At 50.5% G+C, this 22,915-nt stretch overlaps 1 protein-coding gene across 1 annotated transcript in view; it reads left to right on the plus strand.

The window, feature by feature from the left end:
• The first annotated feature begins 1,818 nt into the window (after positions 1 to 1,818).
• Positions 1,819 to 22,915, plus strand: part of COL13A1 (collagen type XIII alpha 1 chain) — a 97,831-nt gene continuing 76,734 nt past the window's right edge. Inside the window, exons 1-3 of the mRNA XM_076339410.1 lie at positions 1,819 to 2,130; positions 2,319 to 2,633; positions 10,203 to 10,272. Of these exons, the coding sequence (XP_076195525.1) occupies positions 2,331 to 2,633; positions 10,203 to 10,272 (373 nt within the window). The 5' untranslated portion in view covers positions 1,819 to 2,130; positions 2,319 to 2,330. The remainder of the gene's footprint in view (positions 2,131 to 2,318; positions 2,634 to 10,202; positions 10,273 to 22,915) is intronic.

The following is a 22,915-nucleotide window of genomic DNA, read 5'->3' on the forward strand; positions in this document are numbered from 1 at the left end:
AGAGAGAGTGAGAGCGCCTTCGGTGAAGCTATGTATAACACAGGCAGGTAGCTGCAGCCATCAGTAGTTCAACACCAGTCTTTAAGTAGTGTACTTCAGAGCTCTCTAGGATGCCCAGCATCCCAGTTGCCAACCATTATTTCCCCATGTAGATCACTTCCCAAACACTGTATTATCAGTCTCTAAGCACCTCCCCTTCATTTCTCACTGTCCACTTATTTGCTGTGATGGCAGATGGCATCTTAGGTAACTCCATGGACCACGGTTTCTCTCTGGCAGAGCCACAGCCTCAAAGACTCCTTTTCCCTTTGCAAAGAAATAGGTTGCTAACCCAGGCATAGCTGGGAAGAGACCGAGCAGGGGGTAGAAGACTGGGGCGGCTGTGCCTCCCAAATGAGTAGACACCCTGCATGAGCCGGCTCTGTGGGTTACATGTCTCTGCCCCGCTCATATGAGAAACTGTTGAAAGGCTGCAGCCATCAGAGGGGTGTTTTCCATGCGTGCCGGAGCAGCAACGCAAATTTGAGCAGCGAGATGACAAGAAACCTGCTAAAAGAAATAAAGAAAGGATTTCCTGCCTTGCAGACGCTAGAACCCCGTTTCAGGAAGCGAGTGGCTGTGAAAGGCATGAGGCCATTCAAAGAATCGGGGCTGTGTGCTACCGGGCCCTCCAAGGGTTTTTCTGGTGGAGAAGAAACAGCTCGTGCTCACTTTAACCTGCTCCCAGAAGGTCTATTTCTTCCAGCCCTCTGAAACGGAGACCGGGAGAGATGAATATGACTTTTCTCTGCCAGCAATTTCCAGCACAGACTGCACGCAAAATCTTCATTTAAAACGTGTAAATGACAGCGAAAGAGCCACAAGGGAGCCAGATTTTAAGAGACCAATTTGCTGCCCAGGTTTTAATGACTGCACCACAGCGGGCCCCGTGCTGCTTCGCTGCTGTATGTGCTCAAGAAGGGGATCAAAGGACAGACAGACGGACAGGCAGGGGCTCAGCAGAGCCTGCATGTCACCCTGGAGGATAAAATATTGTATGTCATGCTCGGAAAAATTGGGAGAGGTGGGCCTCCCTTGCTCCTGAAGAACAGAAAGAGGCTTTGTTTCCCAGACGCGTGGCTCGGAGCTGCCCTACAGCACGTATTGGGGAGACTGCTCCCCAGCAAGGGGGTTTTCTCTCCGGCGCCTCGTGCCCGGCAGGACATGGAGGAGGTGACAGGAAGCTCTACTTCACTAGAAGACCTCAGCAGATTAACTCTTTTGAATGCCCTTGGTGGCCCCCGGGCTCGGCAGGTTGTACGCCCAAATCAAGCCCAAAAGGTTCCCCCCTCGCACTGCAGCTTGCCTGCCTGGGGTGTTGCTCCCTGCTGCCCTTTGCTTGTTTTTTGCAGAGCCCTCAGCTGCCAGCTCTTGTTGCCAGACGTTTCCCTCTGGTTCTCACCCTGCCTGGCTGCTCTCCTCAAAATATCGGGGTCAAAATACCTCACCGCTGGTGCCTCAGGGCTGCCCTGGGGTCTGCACGGGGGACGCAACAGCCCGTTTGCACCATCCGGTAAAGTGCCCTTTGGCTGCGGGGAGGAAAGAAAGACGTAGGCTGGTGTGAGCCCAGCCTCTGCTTTACAATCTTTTTCCTGCCGCTATAAATAACCTCGGCGAGAGTCACTTCAAAGGGAAGGGCTGGCGGCGGAGAGGTGGTTTGGGGACCGAGCGGGACAGGGGCGTCCCACTGCCCGATCCCACCCCGGCGCTTTGCATAAATAAATAAATCATGCAGCAAGGGAGAGGTGGAGAAAGAGGGCGAGCAGAGGAGGTTACTTTGGGAAGCCGCACAGCTCGCTCATCCCAGCCCCGTAGTTCGGAGGGAGTGTGTCATGTTACAGGGGAGCCACGATCAGCCAGAGCACAACGTCGCTGGAGCAGCTGAGAATTACCTCTCTCTAATGGGGACTTTCATGTGTGAGCTCCTGGCCAGTCTGCGAAGGAACTGAAACTGGCAGCTTAGAAGGAAACAAAAATCTACCAGCGAACCAAAAGACTGAAACACAGGAGGGAAAAAAAAATCCTCTTCAGATTTTCCATCCCCCCCCCTTTGCTGCAGTTGGATCCTTTTTTTCTGCACCCCTTTTATGTGTGTGTGGTTTGTTTTTATTTTTTAAAGACACCCCCCCCCCCATCCACTTCTGTCATTATTGCTGTTATTTGTCATTTGCTGGCACTGGGATCCCCTTGGACGCTCTTTTTCTGTGCCTTCTGGATTGTGCTTCTTGGAGTAGGAGTGAGGCTTTATTTATTCTATTTATTTATTTATTGTTTCTCAGGACAGGGAGGGAATGTTGGAGGAGAAGAGCTGGAAAGGTGTCGGTGAAGCAGCTTTTGACAGGGGGTGTGTGGCTCCCCCCAGGACCGGCGACGGGGAGCGATGCTGCCGTCTCCCTCTCCTGCTGGGCTCGGGGCTGCCCGGCGTCTCCCTGCTTTCTCTGGTGCTGAGCCTCCTGCTGTACTTTCGGACCTCCGATCTGCAGTCCCGGGTGTCCCACTTGGAAGCAGACAGACCCACACAGCTCCCTGCCTGGCTCTCAGCAGACCAAATGGAGACAGCTATTTTGGGAAGAGTTGACCAACTGCTTGACGAGGTCGGTGTCCTTTCATTTTGCATGTGCAGTTTGCAGTACTATAGATTTTAACCACGTGCATGCTCGCATAGTTGCATTATCCATTTTTTTTCCTCCCTTAAAAATGTATTTCTGCACAAGTGATGCTGCTAGGTTGAATTTCCCGTGCCTTCAGGTCCCTCCCACCTCTCAAACCTGCCTGGCGTTTGCTTCCCTCTGCCCCAGCCCATGCTGTGGCTGAGCCCCGGCACTTTGCATAGGGGGAAACCTCATCCTTGGTCCTGGCAGGGAGGGAAGATCTGCCAGCCCTCTCTATTTGGTGACTGGTGGCATTGCCTGCCAAAAGAGTTAGAGCTAGAGGTTAAACCTGGGAATTCAGTGTAGGTTTGAGCCCCGGGAGAGGGACAGGCAAGGCATGCCACAGCCGGCATGGCTATGGGAGGAGGTAGCTGCAAACACACCAATGTCGTGATAGGCTGGCTTTGCCGCTGTGCCAGCCCTGAACCCTTCCACGGCTCCTGGCTCAGGAAAATGAGACGCACTGGCACTGCCAGGGTAGTTTCTGGTACTGCCAGAGCATCAGTGCAGAGCATATGGCTGTGCTATGCCTGCTTGAGCCCCATCCAAACTCCACTGGAGCCAGCGGGCTCTTCCTCTGAGGATGGGGGAGAGCTGCTGCTGAAGAAGCCTGAGCTTCAGCAGGTCAATAAAGAGGGCCCAAAAGTGCAGATTTTTGTTGCTGACACCTTTTACTTTGCTGTGCTGATGCTGCTGGGGGCTGCCCAGGCTCCTCTGCCCAGGACAGGATGAGTATCCTGCAGGATTCCTCGCGTCGTTGGGGCTTTGAAGCGGTTTTGACATGCGTCAGGGAGCAGATGGTGGCTCCCGTCTCTGAACTCTCCAGGCAGGTCCACACTGACCTGTTCCCACAGCTCTGGAGGAGGCTCAGGGCTAAGATTCAGGGCTGGGGCCGTTTCCACCCACCTCTCCTTTTCTCTGTTTACTCCAGCCTTGGCGTGAGACGGGCTGCAGAGATCCCCAGGGCTAGCCCAAAAACTGTTTGTGTCTGAAAAAAATCTCCTGTGCTGCTATTGCCAAACGAGGCGAGGAATGGAATGATCAGGGTGGTGGCTATTGGGACCTGCCTCGGGGCAGCGCTGCCTGGCAACCGGGGAGACCTGGGGACCCCTCCACGCTTTCTAGGAGCAGTGAAGGTCTGCCATGAGGAGTTTAAACCTACAGCTGACAGGCTTGGCTACCGTTTATGGGTCTTGTGGGAGCACTCCCTGGATCGACTGGGGTTTGCAGCCAAAAGCTGTGAACCTTGAGTTAGAAAACACCGTAGGAGCTGGGGGATGTGGTTTTGAGTGGCCTCTTTGGATGAGGAGTAAGGGGGAGACAGGGTCCATGGGGCAATACCCAACAAAGAAAAGCTTTTTGGGGAGGCAGAATTGTTGCAAGTGGCTGGACCCGTGCCCAGTGGTTGCACCCTTGCGCAGGGACTCCTTACCTGCCACCGGGCAGGGGATAACGTGCAGTGTTCCCCTTGTTGCTGCTGGCATAAGTCTCCTGGGAAGTCGCAGTTTATCAAGTGATTTGAGACGTGCCACAGGACGCCTCCTGGGAGCGGTGCCCGGGGCCGGATGGCCCCCTGTGTTCTGCTGGCTCTGCTGGCTGCGGCACCTTTCTGCCTTTTTATAGCCTGGCTTAGCAAGGAAATGGGGCTCTCATGATGCCCATGTGCCCAGCAGCACGCCTGTTTTCTGAGCAGCCCCTCCTGAGCCCCTGGGGGTGGCCCCAGCCCCCCCCCCCAGGCGGTATGGGGAGCAGCCATGGGGCAGGAACCACTTCTTGAGGGGCCAGCACTTGCTCCCAGCTACCACTGGGGTTACCAGCTCCCCGCTGGGCTACAGCTTCAAAAATAGCTTGAAGAAAGGTGCTGGAGCCTGTGGAGGAGCAGGGATGCCTGGCCCAGGTCTCCTGTCCCTTTACACATGGGAAGGTCTGCTGCCTACGGGGGGAGGAGGGCTGGGCCCTCTGGGGAGAGACCCTCCCTGACTCTGCTGCCCACTTCAGCTAAGCTCCTAAAACAGCTACTTCAGACCTCCGCACCTCAGCCAGAGGCACTGGCATGGGCCAAGCAGCTTGAGGTGCAGGGTGGGTGTCTGCTGGCGGACAGATGGTGGGGTGGCATATGGGGCTTTTGCTTAGGAAAGAAAAACAAATCGCCCTGGTCCTCCTTTTCATTAGGTCTGAAGCGGGGCTAAGTTGGATGGGTCTCCTGGACTGGCTGATGAGGAACAAGAAGGACGGAGAAAAACAGGAAAGATAAAGGGGAGCAGGGAAAGAATGGGAGAAGAAAAACGAGGAAAGCAAGAGACAGTGCCGAGCAGGACTGGGGGGAGAGGAGCTGCGGCTGGGCTTGCCGTGATGGACGTGAAAGTGGGATATTCATTCTTCCCTGCTCAGATCCTTGCTGCCTCTCACTGCCACATCCTCGCAGAGTTTCCTGGTGTTTTGACCTTAATGGGTTTCACAGCTGCCAGCTCAGTGTTATCCATCACAAAATAAAACAGCAAAGCTTTAAAGAAACCCCGGCTTTGGAAAGAGCTGGTCTGAGCCAGGCAGGGAGGTGGGAGGTGAGGGGAGCCATGGGCACAGGAGCACATTTCTAGCTCTGGTGGTTGTGAAGATCAGCTGGAGGGATGTGAAGAAGCAAAGTCCCCATACTGCTCTGTGCTCCAAGCTGGAGCGCGTGGTGCCCTCCAGACTGTGCCACGTTTGTGCCCAGGTGTGCCCCTGAGCTCCCCAGGGGTCTGCGAGCAGCCGTGGGGACACCGTATGAATTGCACTGAAAAGTGCAAAATGCCAAAGTCCTGTTAGGTGCCCTTCTTCTGGACAAGGAAAAATAAAGCAAACTGTCAGGGAGAGGAGCTGGGTTGGTTTGTTTAAACTGTTAATTTTAAGCCAGCTGGTGGAGATGTTTTCCCGGTCTTGGAGCCTAGTTTTGGAACACCCGCGGCTGGCTGTGGCAGTGTTTCCATCTCAGTTCAGGATGAGCAAGGAGAGGGCAGCAGATGCATTCCCAGAAGCAACCCAACCAGTGCTGCTTCACTCGCTGCTGTGTGAACTTCTGCCTGGTGTCAGCGAATACGAGAGGGGAATTTTCTACCAGACACGAATCGACTAAGTTTTCCCACAAAAACATCTGTGCAGAATGGGCCAGAAGCAGGTAGTTCAGGGAGAACTTTAGCTCCACATAGGAATTCCTCTGCATTTATGGGGCATAAGAAATTAATACGAAGAGCACAAATAAACTCACTACTGGCATTTCCAGGAATGGCAAAGCTTTCCAAAGAAGAAAACAAGGTCCTTTCCCTTGCTGGGTAACATTTGGTACTATTTTGCTTGCCAAAAGCTCGGCAGGGTGGAGAGCAGATGAATTCAGTGCTGCTGCTAGGAAAAAAAAACAGAATTTGTGTGCTTGTAGAGATAGAAGAGTGTGTGTGTGTAACACAACAGCAGTTAACCTGTAAAGCCTGGGGCAAGATCAGCTGCCCCTTGCACCGTGATGAGTGTGCTCAGCCTCTCAGGGAGTTGTGTTGAAGGTATTTGTTGTGTCTTTGGTGATGCTGAAAAGGATTCAGGGGCTGTGCCACGGATGGGGAGGGAGCATTGATCCTCACTGCTTTCCCAATAGGCTTATTTCCCTGGAACTCTCTCCTTACTTATGTGAGCAAAGGAGGGACACCTGAAAACTCCCTTTCACTCCCAGCTTAAAGCTTTTTTTTTTTCCTCCTTTTGCTTCAGTGTCTTGAACCACACTGCTCAATTCTGCTTCCCAGGGTCAGCAAGATTGCTTTAAGCATCCCCTGCCTTGATCTTTAGTTTAGTGTTTTCCACCCCAAAATCATGAGATCTATTTTTTTCTTCCAATTCCTCTGGTAGCTAAGTCCTGTTTCCTTCCAGGTACCTGCAATCCTTGAACCTAGATGGTGTTATTTCCAAGCTTTTTGCTCCATCTAGGAGGGCTCGCTGCTTGCTTTTGCTCTGTGCCACATGGTCCTGTGATTCCAGGAGCTGGGCCTTTAAGAAAAAACAGCTAAATTAGAGATAAAACAATGAGAGTTAACAAAACCACCAGCCCTTGAAATCCTCCTGATGGTTGTAATAGATTATCTATTTGAGACATGTTTCTTTTAGCTGTTGGAGATAGTGGTGGGAAATGATTTCACCTCCCCGGGTGACTGCAAACAACTACGTCTGCTAAAGAGCTATTAATCTGCCCCCTTTGAAGAAGTGCCCTCTCCTTCACCTAATCTCAAGCGCCTGTCCAAAATAGACAGGCACTTGCAAGGTTTAGGAGGCCACAGCCATGGTCCTTTAATGGCAGAAGAGGTCTTGCTTTCACTGCTCTGTCCACTCAAGCCAGCCCTGTCCTGTCACGCTAGTGGGGAGTTAACAAAACCCACGGGAAAAGCCTGTGCTAACTTTATTGCCCATTTCCAGCATGTGTTTCAGCCCGACCCTCCTGCCCTTGCCCTCTTGCCGACAGGGTTTTCCCCTTTCCTCCGCACTCAGCGATGTGTGATGGCTCCCTAAATACACAGAGGTGCACATTCTCCACGTGGGAGCCGGTCAGCTGTGACCCCAGTGCTGGCAAAGGCTTTTCCGGCCATTTTCATAGGTGTAGGGGGAAGGTGCAGCCGTTATGTCACTGGAAAACATGACAGGCAAGAGAAAGCAGGCTATGCTGACAAGCTGATCCTCTCTGTAAGAAGTGTTTTCAGCATTTCTGCCAGGGCAAGAGGTAGCCAGCTGCTGCTCTGATGTTTCATGCTCTAGGTGTCCCCCACGTGAAAAAGCAAACCCCAGATCCCAGAAAGGAGATCGCAAACACTAGATTCCCAGAGACCACGTTCTTTTATTTTTGCTTACAGAAGTCAACCTTGCCCTAAAATGGAATGGTTTTCTGTTGCTTGGGAATGGAAGTTTTCTCTTGGAAAGGCCAGTTTTAGAGGAAAGCCCTTTCTTTTTGCTCTCCTGAGCAAAGCTGGCTTCTGTTGGACCAGGCGGTATTTTGCACAGTGGTAATGAGGGAAGCAGAAAAGGCTGGGAATTCATTTTGTTTCGCCATCTCAACCCAAAGTTGAACTGAGGTCTCCAGAAGCCAAGGATTTTTTCTGTTGCAGTCAATGTTTGTTTAATAGACTGTGCAGGAAACTGAACTCCAGGCACTCCTAAATTCCTGGCAGGTTTTGCCTCCCACTGAAGGGGAGCAATCCCACGGCACCACTGCCCTTCGCACTCCCCAGGGATGTGTAGAGCTCCTGGGCTCCAGGGAAGCACCGCTATGGCCAGGGATGGGGAAAATGCCCAATGCTAGTGAATGCCCGATGGCTGCATGGTACTGGTGCTCAGGGCTGTGCTCCCAGCCCTGCCCAGCAGCACCCCCACCTCCCTCCCGAGGGGCTCCCATCCTTGAAAAGGCTATTTCAGTTGTCCCAGGTGTTTCCACTACCCCGACTCTGCAGATAAAGTCATGGGGAAATGCTATCGCTCCTGTTCCTCTCCCGGTTGCACTCAAGTCCTGCTGGGTCATCACTTCCCCTGCTAAGTCCAGTTTGCTGCTCCTCAACTTGCGCGCCAGCAGAGCAACCCAGTCAAGGCTTCTTGCAGCAAACCTGAACTCTGCCTTCCCCCCCGGACATTCCCCCTTGGCCCCTGGGGTGCCTCTGCACTTGGTGGGGCAGGGATCTGTTGCATGTTTCGTTGCAGATTTCTGTCTTATAAAGGGCCCCGCTACAGTGTGTCGGACCCTCCCTGGTTAGGTAATCACTTTCTGCTCCTGCCTGTGTGAACTATCACCCCTTCCCTGTGCTAAGCCCAATTCCCAAACATGGGAACCCCACCCAAATGTGGCAGTCTCGTGTTCAGACATTTTGGTTGGCACATGTGTAGATGGAAACGGGAACGCGTATGTCTACATACCAGTGCGAGTATCCAAATAAAGGCTCCGCTGTCCTATTTGTGCCCATGTTTGACCATTAGCACGAAGTGTTCGAAGCCAGGCAGTGCTGTGGAGCAGAGCCATGCCATCTGGGGGTGGCAGCTAGATGGGAACGTGCCCAAACGCAAAGATTCATATATCTGTGCTTTTAAACTGAGAAGGTAAACACAGATAAAATGGTGTATGGGAACTGGCAATTCTCCTTGCGTGAAACCCTCTCCTTGCTCTGATATCAAATCAACTCACTATCACAACATTTCAGTCTACCATGCAAAAAAAAAAAGCTCTGAAAATATTCAATTTCTAGTCAGTCACAACAACCCTTACTGATTTTGTCTTGCAATAAGGAAGCCAGTCCTTTCAAAGTGAAAAATGGAAGTGTTCCAGCCAGTTCTGCATTCCCTCATCCCAGGCAGAAATATGTTGCTTTATTTTTTTTTCCTCTCTAAAAGAAATTTTCCCCAAACTGATGCCTTCTTGCATGAAGGTGTTCACTTACTTGTGAAAACCAAGTCATTTCTATATGATCCTGGGCATGGGCTTCTGTTGAGCCCAAGATAATGCTATTTCTTTTGAAATGTTGGCCCTGGTTGCGAAGTAGGTCGGACGATAAGAAGATGCAACCGGGATGAACAGTTGGGCTTGAGGGTTAGAAGGGAAGAGGGAGTGACTCCTCAGCACAGGCATCCTGGCAGCTCAGTCTTCTCAAGTCATCTCAAATCATTAACCAAGTGCGGTTCACAGGCATTAATGAATAACTTATTTGGATTGATTTGCATTTTCTTCACTAAATCACAGTTATTTTAATAAAGTCTATGAAGTGTGGCATGGATGCTGTCCCTAAAGTGCATTTTGCTGAGGACATGGGTCAATTTTAATGACACTTCCAGTGAGGGAAGATGTGGTGGCCTCAGGTGGACTCTGTCGCCCCTTTAAGAGATACACAGATGGGGCCAGAGAGCAGGAGACTGACATGCCGGCACCATTAGAAATCCAAACTCATTGGAAATGAACATTTTGACATGATTCCATCTTGTGGAAGCTCTTGATAGGTTTTGTCTTGTTCTGTACTTGGGGAAAAATTAAGCTTCACAGCCTCTGAAGGTTTCAGGAAATGCCGTTGCTGTTTTCAGGCCACCTTTCAGCCGCAATTTTTCAGTGGGACCCTTCTGTCTGTCCAGCTGTCTCCGTGAGCATAAGGAGTCTGCTGCAGGGGGGAAGAGTACCTGCTTCAGATCTCCATTTTTCATCTGCTGAGTGGATCTTCTGAGAAACACGCCTTTCTCATGAGGACACAGTCACCTCTTTATTCGCCACTGCTAGCTCTTGATTTTGTAATGCCTGTCAGGAGGACCACATTTGGAGGCCATTACGAAACTCCCTCAGCCTGCTTCCAATCAAACCCCACATTTCTAGTTAAAAGACTATGAACTTTAATGCCTTTCTTCATTCCCAAACTCTTCTGCTCTCTCTCCCATCTCTACTTGGGCAGCATCCCCCAGTCCCACTTTTCCAAGAATTTGAGGCTTTGGTTTCAACAGTACTAATGAATCCTTTTGCTCTTTTTCCTCCCTTGACAGAAATTAAAGTTCCACTTGCCGAGACATCGAGAAGTTCGAGACACACACCAGCGATGCAACTGCCCGGCAGGTAGGGATCTGGGACAGCTAGCACTTTGGAAGGGCCTTTTTCGTCTACATCTTGTTGAAAGCTTTTTTAGTGCCGTGTGGTATATGAATGCAAAGTTATGCATACTTGCGTAACAGTGTACTTGAGGTATAGGAAATCAATATGGAGATGTGTGTTACACACATATGTACCCACATCCAGTTGGGTACATATGTAAATACAAATTCCGCATATGACGACAGGAAAAGTGATAGACATCCAGGTAGACATCTAGATAGTCAGTAAAGAGAGAAAGATACATCTAGAGGGCAAATGTTCCCATTAATTTTAGACATCAATTTTGAAGTGGGCAGAATGGCTCTTGGGAGGTGCATCTTTCTTGGCTGATTTGAGAAGGTTTGAGACACGTAGGCTAAACCCAACACCAAAGCTGGACAGCTAAATTTTAGTGAGCCAAAATGCCTCTGGGGTGAGAAGATTTGAATTCCTTGGTGTTGTACAACTATCTGAGGCATCTTGCAGAATAACAGCCTTCTGTTAGAAGCAGCCATTTATCAGGGGGCTGAATGAAGTGGTCACTCAAGGTCCCGCTCATATAACATACAGAAATATTATGGGATTGCTTAATTGCATTATGTTTTTAATCATGCGAATATCAAAAGGCTCTTTGAGACACATCTTCTGAAGTGGTTTCAATACAATAAGTGACAAATTGCTATGGAAAAAACATTTGTGAATGGCATTTCATTCCATTGCTATGAATCATGCAGCCTTCCTCATTGTCTTTTGATGCATTTGACTGTGTAGAAAAAATAGAGAAGTGCCAGCTACCACTCACTTCCAAAGTCGATGAAGTTTTGGGAGAGTTTGGATGTGTATGTCCAAACTGAGTAGCTGAAGCTCATCTTGAAAAGAAAGAGGCAGGGAAAGTTGTGTCTGAGCATCTAAAAGCGGCATTTTCATTTTCTGTGGTTTCTCCCTTGGTTCTCTTTGGTGCCCAATGTGAGGTCTTTCACAGTGTCTGGTAATACACATATCAAAGTGTATTTAAGTATGGCCAACAGTGGGATAGTGGTGGATGACATGATGAAGGGGGTCTGTCTTTGCTGTAGGTAACATTGTCTTGTAATCAGTGTATTTAGACCTGTGTACAGACATAGGAGGTACAGTTTCTTGTCAGACTAAAATGGATTTGTAAGGTAGCAGCTTGTAAAAGCAAGAGGTAAAGCTATACAGGTTTGTGATGGAAAAGAACTAAAATCCAGGATCCAGACTTGTATAACATTGGAAAATGCCTGATTTGACTAGTCCAGATCAGGACTGTTAGACTTTCTTTTAAGTCCCAGAAAGAAACAACAGGAACTATTTTGGTTTAAATTTAAAAGAAAATGTCTTCTAAGTATCTCTTCTCCAATGATCAGATCAAAACTGAGTTCAACTGTTTTTAAATTTCAACCTTTTCCCTTCAATGGGAACACAAATCATAGCACTACTCCATTTTCAAGTTCCTGCCTAGACTTGACATATAAATGCCATAAAACCACAGGAATGAATATCCTCCTGGTGTTTTTGAGCCAGCTTGGAGAAGGAAACTTAGAACTTGAATGCAGAGCAGAGAAAAAAAGGATTCACTGATTTTTGAGGCCATCTGAATGTGACCCCCTACACCATGTGTGTGATAGATGAATCGCCCAAATATTTCAGCATCAAGTTCATAATACTTGGTTACAGATACCCACATCCCTTGTGAAGCCACGGCAGCTGTCAGTGCTGGATTTCTCATAATGCTTAGGTGCCCGCTCATTCCGTTAAGCTCATAGTATTTCTGAAGGACAGCTTTGATTCAGGAGAACAATAATAATAAATGTCTCATAAAGGTGCAGGCTTCCTTTTTACCTGTCAAACTTGCTTGTCTTCATCAAATATCCTACGGACACAGAAACTATTTGTAAAAATTTCCCCCACCCTGCCAGCTAATCCGTCGAGGGAAATGAAGCTGATGTTGTGGCAGGTGAATTCTTGATTGGCTTTGGGCAGTGCAGAAATGAAGGCACCTTCAGCCAGCCATTGTATCATCTCAGACCCTTTGCTCTGGGGTGTTTCCCTTTGGTCTCCAGGCTGATGCAATGCAGGCCACCTGAAAGCACTGTCGTGCTGTTTCGACATGGTCTCTCTTCCAGGCCGAGACCTTGGGAATCTTTTTCCCCAATGCATTTTTTCCCTTGTGTTTAAAATGCCCTAAGGACCAGACAATGTGACCCTTGCGGGAGACCAAGGTATTGAGAAGCACCAAGATGTTGCAAGACTTGGCACATGCCCATTGCTTTCCACTGGCCCACTCCACCGCCTATAAACACATCATGTTCCTCACCAAAAATAAATGTTTATCAGAAGTGACATTTGAGTTCATCCCTAACTGTGAGCCAGGTCCCTGCATGGCAAAGAAGGGGAAAAGGAAGACAAGTTCATTTGCTGACCTGTTCAGTACGGATGTGGAGGTCCCAGGCAGGGTCACCCATTGCCATAGAAGAGCTTCAGGACGCAGAGGGTTGTGAACGTAAATGGTTTGGAAAAGCTGGGAATAGGGGAGCAAGAAGACTGTGAAGTGTGTGACTGTGCTGCGGCTATCTGAGCGCGTGTGATAAGGGCCGTAGAAATGACATGGTCAGGAAAACAGCGCAGCTGTATTTATGGCAAACGATAAGGAAATATAAGTTTCCTTCGGTTGGGAAGCTGCTACTTCAGATCACTTGGGCTGGGGCTGGGTGTGACTACCTGTGAGCGAGATGTTGCTCCTTGGCATTGTGTTTTTTGAGCTCAGAGGTTGCAATGGCCTTCTCCAGCAGTGTCTCAGTGGGGAGGACACAACCCCCAAGGTTAGCACAACCTTCCTGGGTAATTAATGACTCAGTTCCCTTCGTCTGATAGATAACCTGTGTGATTCCTCCTGTCCCCACTGCCAGACTGATCTGGGACAATGTCCTACAGGTTGGGAAAGGGCCCTGAAGCCTCAATGGCAGCAATGACTGTACCCAGCTATTCACCACTCCCAGACCCTGTGCCATGCCAGGGCCAAGTGTGGACAGGGAGCTCAGCACAGGTTTTGATCCGAGGTCGTTGCGTGCTACGATGAGATTTGGGGAGTTTTTCTGGGGCTGAGCAGATGCTGGTGGGACCATGGGTCTGATTTCTAGGAGCGAGCCTCCCCTCGTGACTTTTGCTTAGATGAGGGAAATGTTTCTTTTCCATATGGGATCTGGATGTGGTGGAGAGCTACCCAAGGCTGGAGGTTCCTCTCACGCCCAACTGACCTCCCTTGATTTCTGCCACGTAATAACAAAATGCTGCGAGGGAAAAACGTTGTGTTTCAGGTTGACAGGGTGAAAACCTAGGCTTTCCTGTCTAATCCAGACCCAGTTGCAGATCCAGACCCTGTCTGCCTGAACAGTCTCAAACAGCCAGGGATTACCACCAAAACCCACTCCCACAGCCTTCCTGGCGGAGGTGGGCGCTTGTGTATTTTATATACTGTGACTCTCTTTATTAGACCTTTCCCATCTTCCTCTCTTCAGCTCCTATTTTCACAGTCCCCACATGGCTGTTTTTCACTCTGCTGGCTCTCTGCTCCAGTCTTCAACATCCCCGAAAAAAAAAGAAGAAAAAAGGCTGGCTCCTTTCCCTCTGCCCCCGCAATGCTTGTTTTGGTCCGGTTTCTCCTTGGGCAGGTTGGGAGCCTGCAGTGCTGGAGGCAGTCAGCCATGCAAGCAGGGAAGTGGCTCGGAGGGATGCCGAATAGCTTTTCCATCCCTCCCCGTGGCAGCACTCAGGGACAGAGGAGGGAGCTGGGCTGCAGGAGGACGCAGCTCTGGCCCCGTGGGCTCCTGGGGACTGGGACTGGCGGTCAGAGGGAGGTTGCACAACCCTGCCACAAACCAGTGTGCCTTCTGCTGTTACAGGGGCTTGGAGGCTCGTGTGGGGCAGCTGCAAGGATTTTGGCATTGGCCAGGAACTGGGGTCCTCTTGGGAATGTCTTTGAGGCTTTGCAAGGGAATGTCTCCTGGGGCATTTCTTCTCATACAAAACCTCACCCACGTCCCCTATCTGCCCCAGCCCGGGGCACAGGGAATGCCATTTGGCCACTCTTCAGCTCCGATTGACCTTACAGAAACACCAGCAGGAGCTGCCGCAACTCAAAAATGTTGCTGCTGTTTCCCTTCTTGCAGGGTGGCCTGCCAGAGCAAAGGTGCAGCAGTGGCCCCAGTTGTACCCCGGGGCTGTGGGCCACATGGTGTGCACACTCGGTCCAGGCATCCTGCTCGCCCCCTTGGGTACACCCCTCCCGTGCCGGTTGGACCCCTTGGCACAGCGGCAGCTGCTGGAGGAGGCCAGCAAGAAACGGTGTGGGGCTGCAGCGGGGCTTTGGCTCCCACCCAGGATGTGTCACCCAGAGCCGGCAGGAGCAGCTGGCGGGACGCGGCAGGATTTCCCATGTCCCGACCCATGCCTGGCCCCGCAGGCAGCCGGCAGAGGGAGGAAACATCGGGAAGGGCAGGACCCGGGCTGGCGGACGAGGGGGTGGCGGGGATGGCTGCACCAGGGGCAGACCCCTGGGCAGCACGGGCTGAGCCCTGGCCCCGCAGCACCCGGGCAGGATATTGCATCCAAGTGCATGCATCCGTTTCTCCCTTGGGATTCTTATCTCCTCCCCAAATGCCTCTGGGGAGGTGAGCCAAAAAGGGGGTCAGTGCCTGAGTCCTGCCTGCTCCCCTCTCCCCACACCCTGGACGGGCTGCTCCGCCTCTTGCCAGGTTGTTTTCATGGCTTTTATGTTTTCTTGCTGTCATTTTTAATGCGATCCTTTTTCAGCTTGCTGGGGCTGCTTGGACAGATCTGAGGGCTCCTGTGAAATTAAAAGCCTGAACACACTGCTGAGCCCCAAGAGGTGGAGAAGGTGTTTAGGATCCCTGGCGGGGGGTGAGGGTGTGGAAAGGTCACCCCAGCTATTTAAATGCTGGCAGCCACAAGCCATGTCAGTGGCCCTGGCTCAGAGCCACGAGAAACGTGAGGTGGGAGTATGCAATGAAACACCCGTCCCCATGGCCTGTCAGGAGGTGCATTGAACTAGTTGAAATGCTACTGTTTTGTGTTTGACCCCTTTTCAGGATGATAAGTCAGCATGGTTTTCTATGCTGACTATGCAAAAGGTGTTTTCTGCTTTAGAAGTGTCTAAACGCAGCTTTTTGACAACCTCTAACCAAAAAATCAGAGAAAAGGACATTTGTCTCAAGCAGCCATTCCTTGCCAAAAGGTTTGAGCTTTCTGAATTGCCTTTTTCCCTTGAATGCACTGGCAAAGCCCTCGCGGCCGGGCTGGCTGGTGAGCCGAGCTCCAGAGGGAACAGCGCCTGGGCTGCTGCGGATGGGCATCCGGCACCACCACAGCCAGAGCAGCACGTTGCCGTGTCAGAAAATGCGATTTGCTGGCACGGCATCCCCACGGCACGGCACATCTGGAAGAAAAATTGCAGCATAATCATTGCTTAAATACTTTTCCTTCCCCCTCCCCCCCCCCCCTTAATAAGAAATCTCCCTGGGAATTCTATTATTCCCTGAGATTTAAATATGTTCCCCCATCCACATTTTTTGGGCCCTCCAGAGTGTACACACACTTCAGCCTTGAAGGTTGCTCATGCGCCCTGGCCTGCTGGCTGTATTTTGGGTTGGGGTTTGTTTGGTTTAGACATACTGTTGTTTCATTTGTTTTGAAGATGCAAACCACACAATGAATTCCATGGATTCTGTGAGCAGTTATGAATAGATGGGGATGAGCAATTCAGGAAAAAAACAAACAAACAGTTTGTTTGGTCGCTTAACTCTCTTTCTCCGAACACGTAGGCAGCTGTGCTCTTACACAAGTGCCCAGAGCGGCTCGAGGAGTCACCCCCACCTTGGCTTTTGTCACCTGGAGGTTGCGACATCCGTGGCTGAGGGATGGTAAGAGGGAGCAAGGATGCTCCTTATCCCTCTAAGCATCAACTCATCCGGCTTAGTCTGCATTTGGGATTTAAACTGACTTTCTTAAGAAGTATTTAATTGATTTTAATGAACCTGCTGTTGTTGCCAGAGTGCAGACTAGGAGGGATCATGTAAATCATTAATACAGCTGCGAGTGCTGCCCGGGCTGCAAAATGGATGGAGGGGCTAGCACATCCTTATGGTGCTACCATGCCGATAGAGTTAGGAAGGCAAAAACCACTGCCTTTCCCTCTTTATCCAAAATATGGTTAGAAACAGTCAATACATTAAAAAGGGAAGGTGCTGAGGCACGATGATGGGCACAAGTGCTCTCCAAGAGGGTGGCCTATTTATTTGCACCCCTCTGCTTGTTTGTATCATTTCCGCTTGCCATGTTCAGGCCTGTCTCCTGGATGCCCCAGGGCTCCTCTCTTTGTCCTTTTATGTGCTTTCTTATTTTAAACTTTTTATTTCAAGCTTTTTTATTTTAAACTGACTGAAAGATGGAAGGAAATTCCCCAAACACACAGAATTGCTGTGGGTTTTTTTCTCTGGAGGCTGAGCTCTCCCCAAAGGTGCAAACAGGTGAACATTTGTGTCCAGGTGTGCATGAGTCCTGGTGGCACAAGCATTAATAATGGTGCTTGTATATTACATCCCAAATGTTATATCCCAGCCCTGGATAAGCCTTGGCTGTTCGGTACGGCCATCCTCATCCAAAACCAGGGATAAACTAACCTCTTCCCCAGACAAGAGCATGTGCAGAGAAGGATGCTGAGGATTAAATGCGTGGGAAAGACAGAGAGTTTAGAGGGAGGAATGGATGGACAGCACTGCACAGGAGCAGATATGCACCATGGCGGGCTCCAGCCCAGAGCACAGATTGATGCAGGAGAAAAGTATTGTGGCTGTGCTGATTTATATCAGGTAATGGTCCCACTGTGACCTTTACCATCCCTGCCAGGCCGCACCCGAATAACAGGTCCAGTGGCAAATGGCACCCTGCATGCAGACCAGGGCCTGACAGGTTGCCTACGGGGTGCCTGGGATGCATGTTGAGGGCTGCAGCAGGGAGCTTCTGCATATTTGATGGGTTTGTGTACAGATGTTTGGTAGAAGTGTTTACACCATTGCGTGCCTGTGCTTACAATGTATATGGTACATATGGGCATAAATCAGCGCCTTGACAAAGCAAGGCAAAAACATCCCAGCTGGCTGGGGAAACCCGAAGAGCACATTGCGCTGCTACTGTACGGCGACGGCTTTGATTCAGTGTGAGTGCGCTACCGGGGTGGAGGATTTTTCCCAGGCCTGGGCTGTGTGCACATGGCCGGGCTGGTTTGCGTCAGCTGCTGACGCACGTCCGGGCCCCGCGACGTGGGTCTCGCGTGTGCTGCCCATCCTGGCAGCTTTGCGGCGGCCGGAGGAATGAGGGCGAGTCGCACCGGCCGCCAGGCTTGACGGCGGGGCACGGCGCCCGGCGGCATCCAAGCGCCTTGCGCAAAGCGTGGGCGCCCGCCAGCCGGCGAAGAGCACCGAAAATACCCGGGACAGGCCAAGGGAGATGTTGCAGGTGCCAAGTGGCTCACTCCAAAGCTGTTTGCAAGGGGACTTTGCTCCAGTGCTAATGTTAGCTGCCGCTGTGTGCTCGAGGGCAACAGGGAGGTAAAAAGCAGGCTGCTGGCCCGGCCAGTGGCAGGGATGGCTCTGTTTGGCGTCCCTGTGGTGGGGCAGAGAGTGGGGTTTTGCAGCGGGGCTGCAGAGGCCCAGGAGGAGCCCTCCTCTCTGGAGCGTCAGGTTTCGGTGTGGTGATACCTGATTCCCTCTTGGCTCTTCCGGGCATCCGCCCACGCCTTCGCCCGGGCTGGTGGGGACCAAGGGCCAGGCTGATCTGCTGGTGCCCAAAGGGTGTCCCAGGGCGCAGATCAACAGGAAGAGCAGAGGGCCGGCTTTCCTTCCCCAGGATCGCCTTTCAGCCCCCCGTGCCAGGCTGGGGCCACAGGTACGGCTGATGGTAGAGGGAGAGGCAGCGTTTTAAAGGGAGAGGTTGCATCATGTGGGGCTGGGCGGGCTTTGGGAGGCAGAAACCTCATCTGTTAAACACATACCGCCCGTCCCGTCCCCCCCCCGCCCCGCCAGGAACATTCAATCCTCTCTTTGATGGACGTCCAAGAAAATACTTATTCCACATCCTAAACTTGTTAGCACCAGTTAATCATCTTAACCTTCTTCCCCTCCGAACACACACTCCAATGAGTTTCCCATCGCTGGCAGCCGTTAAAGACACAGCGACGCTTTTCGCACCAGCCTTTGCAGGCAAGCGTACAGCCATTAATTATTAAACATCCTGGCTGTCCCCCCAGTGGGAGAGCAGAAACCCACCTCTTGTGTTGAAGCTGCTTCAAAGTGACTGTCCAGTGAGTCGCTTTGAAGGTGGATGCACTTGACGCAGCTCTCCCCTTCCAGGAGCTGGACCAGGTCTCTGCCCCTCTGTGCACTGCCTCTTTCACATTCATAAGCGTTGTGAAACATAAGCCCTGGAAAATATTGGAGCATCGCTCCAATGCATCCCAGATTAATGTTGCAAAATGCCAGTGGCATGACAATTGGAGGGTTGGAGAGACATGCTCACGTGTGGGGTCTGTGCCATGCAGCCGGTGAGGGGAGGGGGCTATGGCATGACGCCTGCTAACTGGGCATCTCCCCTTCATTTCATCTGGCTATTTCTCCCCTTTCCTATCTGGAAACACCCTTGTTGCCCATTGTCTTGCTGTGTCTTGCTTGTCTTTGCAAAGGTTGTGTTTCAGATAGGGGAAAGGCGACTCCTCAATGCATCCATCCCCTCTGCAGTGCCTGTGGCTCTGGTGAGGCAGTGATGTGCCCTTTGATGCTATCTACGTCTTGCACATACGGTTTGGGAGGCAGCCCGCTCGCACAGCCTCCCCGGACCAATTCTCCAAACCAGGGCCAGGGCAATCCCTGCTCTGCTCGCCCATCCCGTTCCAACCTGGCTGCTGAGGCTCAGTGTCTGTTTCTTCTTCATGCGATGTCTTGGGCGAGCAGCATCGCAGCCGGACTGTGCGAGCAGGAGGTAATTAAATCAGTGTATTCCCCAGGGGGGCGGCTGATTAACAGCACATTTTCCCCACGCCGGGGGGGCTGAGACACACATGGGCAGTATCAATCCATTGCTTGCCTCACTGCTCTCCCTTAGGATGTCTGTTTTTTTCTTTTTGCTTTTCTTTTTTTTCCTTTCTTTCAAAGAGAAGATGAAGATTATATCAGCTGAACTGGAATCTGAACTGACAGAGCTTTGTGTGAGGGACTTGTTTATTATGATTTGGTATTGCTCCGGGCAGCGTGTGCACTATGCTGGGGACCACCCAGCGATCCCATCCACACCAGGCTCCCCTTGCCGTGCAGCTCAACCAGCAGCAGGTAGAGGACAGCGGGACCATGGGCTGTGCTTTGCCTTTGGGAAGGGGTCTTCCTGAGGCCGAACCTGGTACCAGGATGTAGTGCTGGGTGGATGTGGCTGGATCCCAGTGGCTGATTTTTGCTTATCCTCCTCCTCTATTGTCAGCCACTGCCATCCGAGGGAGGAGACATTGCTGGAGGCAACGGCAGCTGCTGGGAGTTGTGTGTTGGCCTCGTCCCTAACGGAGCTGCAGCACACAATGGGCTGGGATTTTTTTTTTCCTTTTTTATTTAGTTTTTAAATATTAGCTCCTTATTAGAGGGATTTTGGCAGCAAAGAGGGAGTGGTTATGTCTTCCAAAACAGCAGCCATTGCCTACAGATTAACTCTCCCTTAAACCCGACTATATACAAGTGCAACACAAATGAAAGAGGGATTGAAACCCAAAAAGCACCCCACAGAGCTTGTGGGTCTGTGGTACAGCCCTGACCACAGCAAGGGAGCCACGTCTCAGCCCTCTGCTCACCAGGGAGTGATGTACCCGGCCCCGACCTGTCCAAAACCCGGGGAGAAGCTGTGGTATTGTGAGGCTGTTAGCATCCCCTGTGCAATGTGGTTTAACGTGGGCTTAAAAACTGAAGGAAAGGAGAGGGGGAAAGAAGTGTGGTTTTTTGAAAGGTGTAGCCTCGTGTTTCTTAGTTTACCCCCAATTCATGTGTGTGGTGATCTCTTGCTTATGGATGACCTGTATGCTTACAGCAAATTTTTTTTTTTCTGGGGAAACAGGAGGTGATGGGGGTTATCGGGTGTGGTTGTGAATATTTCTCTCCCTGAATTTCAAAGCCATCCTGGATAGATCCCTATGCTCTGCTATTGCATTAACCTGACTCTTAATGGGCAGGGGTCCTGGACTTTCTTGGGACAGTGATGGGAAGTGGCTCTCGGCTCCTTTAGGAAGGGAAGCTACAAACCTGTGACTCTTGGATTGAGGGCTGGTGCAGGGCATGCACTGTTCCCAGCCCCGCGTGGTTTGGCATGCATTCAGCCATTGCCTCCTTCTCCACATGGGTTTTTCCATGTGCCTTTCCCATGCAGCAAACTGCTGCAGACCTCAGCCGTCATTCCTCTTCTTTGCTCTTTTTTTCCTAGAACAGTGAGGGCTTGCTGTTTTGGTAGGACTTGGGGGTCTTTAGCAGTGACTGAGCAGCCCCAACAATTTTTTGCCAGGCGTGCGTCCCTGCAGTGCATGTTCGCCACCTACCCCATGTACTTTGGAGAAGTTTCTCTCTAAATATAATGCCCTTTTCCCCTTGTCAGGCCTTTCCTTTTGGCTGGGAGGAAGAGCTTCAGAGTAACTATTTTCTAAACTTGGTTTGTTTTCCTCCAAGTTATTTTTCCTCTGCTCCGGAGGTAGGGGAAAATATCCCTTTTCCATCTTCATTGCGCTCTCTTTTCTTCTTGAGATTATCATGGGATCTCTCACTACCTTAAAAAATAATGACCTGTGTGCCTAAATAAGAAAAATCTTTCCATCTCAAACAAGACGGAGGTCCTGACAGAGTTTAGTAAACTTATTCATTGAGTCAAATTTGCCACAGTGAGAAGAGGAGAGAATACAGGTGCTTTCCAGACCATGCTCAACAGGGAGGCAGCAGTTGGTTGGGGTTATTTTTTTGCCTTCCAGTCCGATGGCTCTCTCTATAGTGTGTGCTGTGCAGAGCATCTGGTCTGGGCACCAGAGGCGACAGGGAAGGGATCTGCATGCTCAGTTCATTCTAGGCAAGGAAAGCCATGAATCCTTTTATCCCTGTTAGCCAATGCGGGTTGTCTCCATATGTGCATGCTGCCCCAGCCTGGCTCCTACTGGGCAGAGTCCTGCACGGGGGTAGCCAAGCTAAGCAAACCTCTCAGAGTTTGAGACATGCTAAGAAAGCATCAGCTAGGTTTGGATGAATGAATGAGTACTCTCCTCTTCTTGTGCAATAAAACATGCTGAGCAAACCTACTTGGGCTCAGAAACCCCATCACATTTTTCCTTTTGAAAGGACTAGCATCAGCCTCACTCTCCTCTACATGCTCTGTTTGGAAACAAGGCAGTGCATCAGGAAAGAGCCTGAAGGAAGAATTTATGGTGTCTCTAATTAGTCAGTTTGTTCCGTCCTTGAAGAAGAGGTTAACGAGTGACAGGGATGCATTGCCGGCCTCTGGAGGAAGAGCGCTGTGGCTAGGCTTATGTCCAACTGCTGATAGGGTAATTAGTGGTAACTGGGAGCTATCAATCATCTCGGGTGGAAAAATGTCTCGGTTAAAGGAAAGACCCTCCCAAACATTTTCATAACTCAAAAGGGTGTGAGACAGGGTCTGGAAGACAGTACTGGCAGCCCGTGAGGTATTTGAGGAAGGAGTCTATTAAAAGATAAATTGAACACAATGGTCTCTTGTTCCTCCCCGGGTAGGTGACAGAATTCGCTGTTATAAAAGTTGCAAAGTATTTTGGAAGGAGGAAGGAAGAAGAAAAGAGTTAGCAGATGGAAAAGAGGGAAGAATAACAAGAAATGGGGCAGGGGGAAGTAACAGTGCACTAGATATTAACATCAGCAGCTAAGTGCAAAAATGATATAGGAAGAAAATGAATCTATGCAATTTGACAAGTGAGTAAAATGTATCATTTGCATTTTAAGTGCATGATCAGAGAATTTATTTAAATAATTATTAGCTATAGTAAGTCCCAACTTTCTACTTTTCCCAGACAAACACATTATGAGAGAGGTTGTAATTTTCAGCAGGAAGTAAAAGTACTGTGGATTTTGGTTTTTGCTTTACCCAGCCATGATTTACTTTGGCCAGTTTTTCCCTGTGGTTCCTTCCTAATTCTGCAGCTCTCTTGAGGAATAGGACATGTGCAGGGCCTAACTGAGTGCTGAAGAACCGGTCAGCTCCTCGATGGAGGAATGTCAGACTTCTCCTGAATAATCAGCTGCAGTTTTCAAACCGGTTTGGATCTCCAGAGCTTTCAGACACCACCTTCCATATTCCTGGCATGGAGTAGGATGTGTTAGAGAATGTAGGGTGGGAGCTGCAGAGAGACTATCAAACACGTACTCTGCCAAGAGTAGGTTTTTATTGGAGTGGTAGTTTATTGCATTGGCATGTGTGTCTTCAGACTAAGAGTTGTGAAGTGCTTGTGGAAATGTCCAGGTGTTTGAGGTGGACTTCAAAAACACAGAAGGAG

The sequence above is a fragment of the Aptenodytes patagonicus genome, chromosome 5 (assembly GCF_965638725.1).
Source record: "Aptenodytes patagonicus chromosome 5, bAptPat1.pri.cur, whole genome shotgun sequence".
In the NCBI taxonomy this organism is placed as follows: Eukaryota; Metazoa; Chordata; class Aves; order Sphenisciformes; family Spheniscidae; genus Aptenodytes; species Aptenodytes patagonicus.